General features: G+C 48.2%; 3 protein-coding genes across 3 annotated transcripts; all 3 read left to right on the forward strand.

Annotated features, from left to right (window-relative positions):
* Positions 1–2,504: 2,504 nt before the first annotated feature.
* EsH8_II_000576 (FAD-binding oxidoreductase) lies at positions 2,505–3,910 on the forward strand (the record flags this gene model as incomplete). Its single annotated transcript, XM_083263874.1, has 3 exons — positions 2,505–2,523; positions 2,614–2,670; positions 2,739–3,910. 3 exons carry the CDS (start codon positions 2,505–2,507, stop codon positions 3,908–3,910), a joined length of 1,248 nt encoding a protein of 415 aa, XP_083121196.1.
* Positions 3,911–8,088: 4,178 nt separating this feature from the next.
* Positions 8,089–8,491, forward strand: EsH8_II_000577 (uncharacterized protein; the record flags this gene model as incomplete). Its single annotated transcript, XM_083263875.1, has 2 exons — positions 8,089–8,296; positions 8,364–8,491. 2 exons carry the CDS (start codon positions 8,089–8,091, stop codon positions 8,489–8,491), a joined length of 336 nt encoding a protein of 111 aa, XP_083121197.1.
* An 868-nt stretch (positions 8,492–9,359) lies between these two features.
* Positions 9,360–10,288, forward strand: EsH8_II_000578 (uncharacterized protein; the record flags this gene model as incomplete). The annotated part of the gene is made up of 2 exons (XM_083263876.1): positions 9,360–9,379; positions 9,472–10,288. 2 exons carry the CDS (start codon positions 9,360–9,362, stop codon positions 10,286–10,288), a joined length of 837 nt encoding a protein of 278 aa, XP_083121198.1.
* Positions 10,289–11,347: the final 1,059 nt, after the last annotated feature.

The following is an 11,347-nucleotide window of genomic DNA, read 5'->3' on the forward strand; positions in this document are numbered from 1 at the left end:
GTGTAGACACGTTGTGCCAAGAACAGAAAGGCAACGAAAAACTCGATACCGAAAGCCCAGTAGCTCGCGTTTATTGTAGCCATATCCTTGAATGGGTGCACAAAGTCGACTTGATAATTCTCCGGCGGGGCTGTCAACACCTCGACGCCGTCGACAACAGGAAAGGACATCTTATGTCAGGGGGACAGGCTGCTACGAGTCAAGTCAGGTCTGCATAAGCATGTGTGAAAATATTCCGGCGTGAAACAGTACATGCGGCTCCTCGGAGAATAGTTTGCCACAGGTGTAACCGCAGAGATGGGTGGAAGACTGACGCAATGCCGTATTGTACAGTAGGCTAGAGATGGGAAAGTCAAGTCTATATCTTGCAGCCAGATGCCTGTCGCCGAATCTCATATTGCTTAAAGTTTGCTGTTGTCCGTCCACATTTGGTCAACGGAAGCCTTTTAGGTGGGCAGAACGACCAGGTTTGCTCTGTTCGTATCCGTGTCAATGGTTTTCTCCTCTTTTTCCCCAGTAAAAAGTGCAACGGCTCGAGATTGAGGTAGTGGGCTTCCAGGGCTCTGGGACAGGACAAGGGGAGAGACGGACATGTCATGATCAACCCCAGTCCATTCCTATCGGGTGTTTTTTTTTTTTTTTCAATTTTTTTTCTTTTTCAAATACAAGATGGCAGACTTATCAATTATTTGTGCGCTGCCCCCTATAATTACTGTGACAAGCCGTCGACAGGCTTCATTCTGCCCACGGAACTTGAACGCCAATCATATTTCTTACTGATTTGTCGCAAAACTGATTATGATTTGACGGAAACCTTTTTAAGAACCATTTACTAAGCTCGTTGTAAACGGCCATAGAAATATATATTATCTGGGTTCTTCAACGTTCATGTCCTGGCTGTGTGAGACAATTTACAATTCTCCTACAAACTCGTTGGAGAAACCCCCCGGAAGTTTATTCCGGACGTTCCTGAAAACTACGCTTTACAGTTCCTACATAATTATGCAAGCTGTCTATGAGAACTATCTAATTGGCGACGAAAATTCGGTGATACCGGAGCTTGGCAAAGTGGACCAAGCATCTTATTACGGTATTGTGCCGGTGACTCCCGAGATTTACATCGAGTCAAACAGCTTCTACATGGTAGGGTCTGCGTCGATCAATGCACGGATTCAGTAACCAGCCCATGCACAGGAAGCCACCCAGAATTCATACACTACTTTGCAAAAACAAGGGTAGCAACAGGCACCAGAACTCACGGTGAGAGAGTATCGGTAGTCATCCGAGACTTTCAGGAGGTTACCCAACCAAAATCTGCATCAAATCCCTGCCTAGAAAAGCAAATACACGAGTAAGTACTAGGACTAGTACACTAAATGCCTGTCTCTGGGCAGGTACAATTCATATTTGTTTCCTTGCTCCGATTTGAGTGTAAAGCCCGAACAAGTGATCCCGTGCACACATGTGGATTTTCAATCCTGCAAAAGATGCTGTATGTAATCATGAACCAACATACCTAAGTGAGCGGAAAGGCAGCTACTACTGGGACACTGTGGGGCGCAGACAGCACATTGTGAAATTGCAAAGTCCCAATTAAGACAGGAGTAGATGAGAGCCGATGTGCAAGTTTAGGGGGAACCGACTACCAAATCACATAACCTACACTTGATTTCTGCCGGCTTGTTTTTAACGGTAAAATGGAAAGGGAGGCCTAGGATGACGATGTGCATGCATATTGAAACATTAAAGAAATCATCAAAAGAGCACACGCAGTACCCTTATCCCACACAAGTAGTTTTGTAACGGGGTCTTATTTGATATTTATTGTTCGTTTTAACGCATTGGGCAAACTGACTTGCTGCGCAAAGACTCAGGACTAGATTAATAACGAGGCACACTTACACGTATAGCCCAGGGGATTTTAGGTACACAATACGGTGACAGTTTCTACTCAGCACTGGTAGCCTTCAATGAGGCTTGGCTGAACTCATCTATGCTGACATACATAGATAGTTATTGTGTAATATGGCACATGCGGAACAAGAGGAAAACTCCACAGGTTCCATTTTTGTTCACACGCTGTAATATAATATCTTGTGCATCGGTGCCCGGTGGTGGAGCTGGCGCAATCCTGGGCACCAACCAGACCAAGAACGGCACTGCAAGTGGTCGCCCCGTGTGCATCCGCAACTCCCGCGTTTGCATGGTCACGTATGTCCTATTACAACGGTCGTCCCCTCTATTTGTTTCACTAGTCACACGCCAGTATGCTTATCTTACCTGCAAAGCAGCAGCACGGTAATCATGAGATCTTTGGCGCAGGTCTTTAGCACGATAGCTACTTTAACCTCCCTATTCAAGTCTGCCTGCTCCAATACCATGACGAACTCTTGTGTAAGGCTGAACGTTGCGTTTTCTTCTCTGCAGGCTAATAGTGTTCAAATGACAGTGTGATGTTCTCGAAACTGCAGGGCTCAAGGTCCTCCGCCCGAGTACCGAGACATATGAGACGCTGGTTGAATCGTACTTCTCCGTCTCGGCTCAGCTGAGCCCATACTGCATTGTGCAGCCCACCTCAGCCGCGGAGGTCGTACTTGCCGTGACATGCAACAGACTGCAACTGGGCTGTCCGTGGTGGAGGCCACATGACGTGGGCCGGCGCCTCCAATAGTAAGTTGAACACTGCTCAGGAGACTCATCAGTACTATGTATATATGCTGACGGGAGCACATCTGTAGTCGATGAAGGTGTTACCATCGATATGGGCTTGATTAACCAGGTTGACTACTCACCTCTTACCAAGATCGCCAGCATAGGCGCCGGTGCTCTCTGGCGCGATGTTTACTCGACGCTCGAACCATTCGGTGTGACTGCTCCCGGTGGCCGCACCTCAACGGTTGGCGTCGCCGGTTTTCTGACTGGCGGCGGCAATAACTTCTTCAGTGCCGAGGTTGGTTTGGGTTGCGATAATGTTGTCAATTTCGAGGTTGTCCTGTCCAGTGGCGAGATTGTAAATGCCAACAGAGTCACCCACCCCAACCTGCACAAGGCACTCAAGGGCGGCTCGAGCAACTTCGGCATTGTGACCCGCGTTGACTTGCAGACCGTGGACATCGTCGAGATTTGGGGCGGCCAGGTCGTATATCCCCTCAATACCACAGAGCAACACATCGCCGCCTACGTTAAATGGGTTGACAGCATCCCCAACTACACCAAAGGCTCGGCCGTCACATTTTGGGCATACTCACCTGGTGTCGGCACCGTTGTCTCGGCTGCTTTGCATGACACCTCCAATACTGAGTGGGCCCCTGCATACGACGACTTCCGGATCATCGAACCTCAGACGATGAACACGCTGCGTCACGACAGCCACCTAAACATGATCGTGGAACTCGAGGAGCCCACCGACTACCGCCAGATCTGGATCACTCTGACAGGCAAGAATGACGCCCGATTCATCCGCCGCGCCGTCCAGGCTCAGGCCAAGTTTATTGAGGGCTGGAAGGCCACTCAGGACGCCGACTTTCTCAACTACATTACCTTCCAAGCGATGCCAAAGCTTCTTTTCGAGCACTCAGTTGAGAAGGGAGGAAATATTATCGGCATGGAACGCGAGGATGGCAATGCTATCCTGTTCCAGATGCAACACATGGTTCGCTCTGCCGGCGCCGAGAGGCAGGCCCGCGACCAGCTCGTCACCATGCGTCAAGAACTCAAGGATTATTACATCTCTGAAGGTATTGATGTCGAGTGGGAGTACCTGGGATATGCCGACGGCACTCAAGACCCCCTCAGCACCTACGGCCCTGAGAATCTCCAGCTTCTTAGGGATGTCGCTGCCAAGTACGACCCCGAGCAAGTTTTCCAGAAGAGAGTCCCGGGTGGCTTCAAAATTTCGAACGTCGTTTAGGGTCTTGAAAAGATAATTACCATTCACAGCACTTATGCTATTGAATATTAAATGCAACACTCTTCGCGGCTTGCGCTTCCTTTTAAATCATAGGCTGCTGATAATAATTAGAAGTTCCACTCATCGAGTCAATACTTGATGTAGACTAACAGACTTTCCAACCAATGTAGGAATTATTTTAGCGGGAAGATGGTTTCCCTATAGTAACTATGTAAGAGTGACTCATCATACAAGCTCCGCCTCAAGCTTAGCTTGAAGGCAGCGATAGGGGGAACTCGATTGCGGGAAGGAAGTGAATTGTAACTAAACACCCCATCACATACATGCGAATGACAGACGAAACAATTGCGTATGAAGCAGTAGGATATCAATTCAAGTTGAACTCGCGTCCAAATAGCAGAGACTTGTGCTGAAAACGTCTTCGGGAGTCGCAGTATTATCTCACAAACAGGTTGCGTGTGTTAAGCCTGGGTTTTGGCCTCAGGTTGTCCATAGAAGATGTGCTACATGTCAGAAACAGACATACACAAACAACAAGGTTGTGAAATTTATGGAAATTAAAAGAAAATTGGCTGGAATTGGTGATTGTTGAAGGTGAAGAGGTAGAGTTTCGTAATTGATGCAACCAAACCCAAATCAACAGCCAAGGCCTGCAAGAATCCAAGTGACATAATCACGCTCTTTTACTTTTATGTGTCAGTCAATACTGGTCGACATTCAAAGGCCATGCGTGATTTTCCCTAACCCTGCATGGTCAAAAGCTGGTACTTTTCAGCAAACAGAGTGAAATACGCTTCCATCTTGGAATTGGGAACAGGACAAGTCGACTTAGTCGTCTTCAATAGGCAATGAGAAATCTCAGGTACATGATCTGGAACAAAGAACCGCATACTGTGCCAGATAAAGCCTTGAAGTTAGAGTTAAACCCCAGGCCCAGAATTTGATGTTGTAACCTTACAAAGAATGGTGAATGAAATCAAGTATTACGAATCTTGAATACTCGTGCGTGCTCTAGAAGTAATAATCAGGACAGAGACAGGACGAAAAATCTCAAAAGTGGATAAGAAGTCCGCTTGCAAATCACTTCACCTTTTCCCGTCCTTTCCACAAATCTCATGGGCCATCGTCGTGCCTGAAGCATCTTCTAGTTTCGTTCACCTCGTGAGTTCCAAAGCTGGCGAGCATTCCTACCGATAAACTTATAACGATTTTTTGCCAACTGAAAGCCAGAGTTAACTTGATCATCTCGCAGGCAGGCATCTCGATATCACCTGGTTGACCACAGCTTCACCTTTCAACAATGGACACCGATGAAACATCGTTATTTGGCTCACCGCCGCCATCACCCAAGTCACAGGCGACTCAAGATATTTTCGCCCGCAAAGACGAGACTCCTCTCTTTCTTCCTGGCGTGGGCTTCGATTTAAATGCATCATCGGTCGTCCCTATCGCCGAGCCTGTGCAGGCGCAGAGCTCCTCTTCAATTCCACTCCAACGCCCTACCTCATCTTGGCTGCCTTCAAAGGCACCTATCAAGCATAATCAACATTCACAAATCCGATTTCAACCGCAAATCTCTACTCCTGTACTGGGAGCAGGACACGACTTCTTCCTCACGAGTTTCACCGAGCCTTCACAAGAAACACTACATCCAGGTCGGCACGTTGTATCGGCATCAAGTCCATATTCTCCTTCGACGTGCTTTCCTCAGACACCCCAATTCACCGGCATCCCTGAAGCAAGTCTCCATGAGAACTCAACTTCGTCGATGACGACGACTTCACGACATATGAATCCTTTCACTCTGTCATTCCCATCCGCCCCTGGGATCAACTCATCAAGCCAGCATCTATCTCCATCCAACCATGTTGATTTCCCGCCCGAATCTACACTCAATAGCGACAGTCATTCCGTTTTGATACCGCGAGGTCACAAGAAGTGTTCCAAGTGCAACAAAGTTCAGCCGCCCTCTGAGTTCGACCACATGGATGCAATGGGCCGGCCGAAGCCTCGCAGTCAATGCGCTACCTGTCGAGAGAAAAGGAGGGTTTCATCGGCTCGGAGCAAACTCCAAAAGGCTCAGGTAAAGGCGGCACAAGAACAGGAACTGCAACAGCATCCCACCGAGATTTCACATGGCGTCTTTGCGCAACCCAACGGTCTTTCATATGGCTACATGCCGATTCGAAATATTCCCCAGCCTCCACCGACCCAGGGTTTTGCCGACTCAGTGCCTGATGTCATGGAAACTCCACCTCCACCTCCCACAGCAGTTTCCTGTCCAGATGGTGTAAGCCCCCCATTCTCTCTCTTCTTTCGTTACACTAGAGATACTGACAGACTACAAATAGCTACCCTCGGTGGCTACGCAGTCCAACATTTCGCCCTCCGCCGATGCTTCACTCAACCTCTGGAGCTTTGGGACTGTACGTTTTGTTGGCCCTCCCATACTATTAGCCCTCGTTATTCTAATAACTCTATACAGGAAGCTGAAGGCCTTGATTCATACATGGCCTACTATGAAAATTCTCCATTGTCGCCTTTGCAGTCGCCCAGCTCCATTCTACCGCCCGAGAACAATTTGGAGGACTCGCAGAAACAATCAGAGCATGGCTTCAATGTCATCAGTGTCAAAATACTGCCATTCCCCTTGTCAGAGGAGGCAACGAGCTCGTTTCTGGACCAGGAGCGGGAAAAGTTCGGCGAGGCTCGGAACAAATGTCCATGGATGAAGGGTCAAGACGAGGCGACTGTGGAGCGACATTGGAGAAGACGGGAAGCATCCATAATACTGGGACTAGTTGAGGTTCCCCCACCTGAGCCGCAGCCTTACATTGGTTTCACGCATGAGGAGGGCTCGCACGAGAAGGTTCTGGATGTCTACAGTGACTCTCAAGGACAGCTTTGACTGGGCTCTGTTTGTTAAAGACAGTGCTTGTGGTATTGAAGGGTTTTGGGAGTTGGCCTCGGTAAATTGAATTTGGAATGGAGTTAGGAAGCTTTGATTTGGTTTTGGTGTCGTCGAGGCTGGGAAGTGGCGACTTTGGGGACTGTCCCTAGCAAACAAGTTGCTTGCCCCAAACCGCACAATAGCTTAAGAAATAGATTTTGATTTCTATCACTCTTCCAACCTACATACGTGTGTGGTGATGGAAAAGGGGACCGTGAAGTCTATACGGATTCATTCTCTTTCCCCCAATGGTTGCCTATCTGGAGAACCTTGGCCTCCGGCGTTCGATGTTCCCCATGACATATGAAGTGAGACCTCGGCCGCATAAATTTGCACAGTTTTGTCAATGTTGAAGGCACTAAGAAGTTTTCGGGGTGATGTGTGTCAGAGGTTTTTCTTATACTGCAATCTCTCATTTTCAGGCACATTCTACTCCCTCCTTTTCCTTCCCAGGCATTCCTATGCCATTAAAACTCTCATGGACCTTGGTTCGGATCTTTTCACAGTTTTACCACATTTTTGATGCGAAAGAAACTCAGATTAGATGCCTGATAACTGAAGAAGGTATATTTAGGAATCAAAACCCACGCGTACCTAACTCATGTCCGAATTAACAGAAGAGCAACGTTAAGTTTCAGGATGATGAGTTCACAAGCGGACATCACAAATAGAGTTGGGTGGACGATCCGGATCAACCAGCTGCATTTTAGATTCAAGTTCAAGGGGCCTGGCCCTTCGGCTAGATTAGTGACTTGCTTCTCGAACTTATCTGGGCAGTTTGGCGGCGGTAAGTATAACATCGTGACATTGATGCATGAAGTGAAACATGACGAAATTTTTTTTTTTGACAGCATTAATTTTGTTTATAGCGGCCATCAATTGACGTTCTCTTTCTGAATTGGTTGATTTAATCATCATGGTCAGGGCCAACATCGGGGCTGTTGTCTTAGAGCCGGGCCCTTCGGCTGAATGCAGACGTTTGCGGTGGTGCGCTATGAAGAACCGACCTAATCGAGCGATGAATCATCTCAGCACCGTCCCCTCGATTCTTTCCATGTGTTCTAAAACGATGGTGGTTGGTTGCACTTCATGATGTCATCATTATTCGGCGTACATACAACGTCATTCCGACTGCGTCGAGGATGACGCGCACCATCAGCAACGACAGGTCTATAAAGAGCCCATCCAAAATATTCAAAGCATCTTTCTTCGTTACCATTCACCAACCATGAACAACTTTATCCTCAAACGCACTGCAAGAACTTTTGTCGCATCAGCACCCAGATTCCGCACCATGTCTTCCAACAACCCCATCCACGACACCGCTAAGGCCGCCGGCCAAAAGAAGGACACAAACCCCGCTAATCCGAGTGTGATTTCTTCTGAGGGAGCAATTGGCAAGCAATTCAACCCTGAGGGAGCCGTCGGGCAAATTGGTACGAAATATATGAGAAGAGTCCTCAAATCGGGTATTCTGATTAATCGCTGACACGTGTGCGACAGGTGAGAAGGTTGGTGGACCATTCTCGAAAGACGGGGCTATTGGTAGTCAATTTGATGCGAGCAAGGATGGCATCGCAGGCACCGTTGAAAAGGCGGTAGATGGGCCCAGAAATCCTGCAAAGAAATAGAGATATGCTGGAAAGTAATATTGGCATTCTGTTAACCTTGCACGTTGAGGATCTTAAGCAGTTTTCAAAAACTCTTATTTTAACATAATTTAATTCTACGTTTGCAAAAATGGCACATGCGCTGTCAGTTTATATCGGAGTGCTTCACATGATTCAGCAGTTAAACATTGATAAAGAAAATGATAATGGGCTGATATCCATTACCAACATATAAACCTGATGCTGCGGATATAAATCCTGCGACTCGATGCTCTTCGTTGGCAAAGGGACATGATCTCACCATAGTTCCCGGAACCTTCATCCCTCAGAACTTAAAATAGATAGGTACGAATCTTTCCTGTGGAACAGGAAATTTACGTCACCCAAACGAATATCTAAGGTTCACCCTTTCAACTGAAGGGATGGTCGACCGTAGCAGAGACCCAAGCTAATGATAATGAAGCTTGTGCAGGAGCCTGGACTAGTCACATATGGTACGAAGCCAAAAGATTATCATGTTAGTAGAGATCCTATCTAAGAACCATGATCGACTATACGTTGTGGCTTGCGGCGCTAATCGTGTATGTGTTGTGTCAGCCATTCGTGGACTCTTCTGCGGGTCGTTGTCGTCTCATCGGTGGTCCAGTGGAGGACCGCCCCGAATCGCGGGTCTTAATCCAGTGTTCGGGTCTCGACTCCGCGTGTTCTCAGCGATCTTGGCTCACTTCACACCTGGATCCAGTTGCAGACAGCTGCCCACTCTCTTGCAATTAGGCTCGTTTAAGAGAACGACAGGCTTAAAATCCACTGCCAAAATCCTACCTCAGATCTCACACTCACTTCGCTCCCTGCAGTATCAATTAGGATCAAACCTGACCTTCTAGTACTCATGGCTCCCGGAGAAAAAGAGTAAGTACATTCCGATATCTAATATGGGAGTCAACGTTCGCTCACAATGGATCCGCGCCGTGTACTCCAAAGCTAAGAAATACTGCCATCAGCTTCCCCGCGATTCGCGCTTGCATTTTTGACATGGATGGGCTTCTCATTAACTCCGAGGACATCATCACCGTATGCACGAACCAGCTTCTTGCGAAATACGGAAGGCCGCCCTTTACTCGAACGATTCGAGCCCAGCTCATGGGTGTCCCAGGCTCGACAAACAGCGACCAATTCCACAACTGGGCAAAATTACCCGTCCCCCGTGAGCATTTTGCCCGAGACTTAAAAGAGCAAATGCGACTGCATTTCCCGAACTGCGAACCTCTGCCTGGCGCGGAGGAGCTCCTGTCCAGCCTCAGCCGTGCACGCAGTACTTCATCCGGGGACAGAATTGAGTTGGCATTGGCATCCAGTACAAAGAGCGACACCTACGAGTTGAAAACTTCGAGGCCAGAGACCAAACGGCTGCTTAGCTTCTTCCAATCTGCTAGGCAGGTCCTGGGCGATGACCCGCGAATGCAACGGGGCCGAGGGAAACCAGCCCCCGACATATATCTGCTTGCGCTAGAGTCGCTGAACTCAGAAATAGAGTCTAACGAGAAGACGATCAAACCCAACGAATGTTTGGTCTTTGAGGACAGCGTAGCTGGTGTAGAAGCCGGACGGCGGGCTGGGATGAGGGTTGTTTGGGTACCGCATCAAGACGTGGCGGTTGAATATCAAGCCAGGGAGAAAGATGTGCTGGCCGCGAGGTCCGGATTGTTTGATGTGGGAGAGGATTGGCAGCTAGAAAATATTGATGATGGCTGGGCTGAAAGTATATCAAGTCTGGAACACTTCGACTTCCAGAAGTACGGCATTGACGTGCTGTCATAAGCGTTTTTGTTGAAGTGGACATAGAGGAAGGCTAAAATCACACTGTCGTTGCATAGGAAGAAGGCGCCGGTAGATTCACATCTTAGTCACACCTAGCATCTAAAACAAAACACGTTGTCGGTCTCACATCAAGGAGTTTTCTGGTGTGGTAAAACACCTCGGCATTCTCAACAAGCTCCAAAACCATACGAAACTTTTGTTCCAGGTAACTATAGATAGTCTATCCCAATCTAATAACTTCTAGGATTTTCTATCTTGGGGCTTCTAGGATCCCGCGCGATGATCACTTCGAGAAACTACGGACAGCATCTGCTGTTCGTAGCTAGACTACCGAATACCAAAGTTTCAAAGCCTTCATCGAGCCCATCTAGATTATGGGGTTGTGACCTTCCATCTATACTTTCAGCATACGTTTAAAGGACTAAGCCAAGCTTCCCTTACTGTTGCCGCACTTAACTTGACGGTTTAGCTTTTCGGAATATGGTGAACATGAATGTTACGTGAGCCCCTAGCGCCGGGAAAGCAGCTTTAACGACATGTAATTGCCGCTTCTGGACAAAGAAGTTCAACAATCAGCATATGGTGGTTGCATAGCCCAGGCATTCGAGACATCAATGTCTTTATTGCTGGGTACCCCGGTCTTTCCTGGCTATCATCAAAAAACGCAGAGCAGGATTATGTGAGACACTTCCTCCAGTGGAAAATCGATTCGCCCAAGGCGGAATAGTTGCCGATCAACAAAGGCGCCGCAGCCCGCAGCACCAAGAGCGCATAAATATCCCGTTGGTACCGGGCAAATCCCCTTGTTTAGTCGGGTCAGACTCGGGTCCCGAAATACGCGGGACAGGGCACATGCATCCCAAGAAACATTGATAAACAATCAGCTCAAGTCAGCCCCGTCACAAACGATCGGATCGAATCAAACCAAACCCCCCACCCCAGCGCCGGCTCCCGTGACAACACCCTAATCTCACACCGATCATTGTGCAATTCGGAGAGGGGGGCTCGGCGCCGGCAGACGGGATGGTCTTTTTTGCGCCACGATGGACGTACGTCGGC

The sequence above is a fragment of the Colletotrichum jinshuiense genome, chromosome 2 (genome assembly GCF_051148585.1).
Source record: "Colletotrichum jinshuiense chromosome 2, complete sequence".
Lineage (NCBI taxonomy): Eukaryota > Fungi > Ascomycota > Sordariomycetes > Glomerellales > Glomerellaceae > Colletotrichum > Colletotrichum jinshuiense.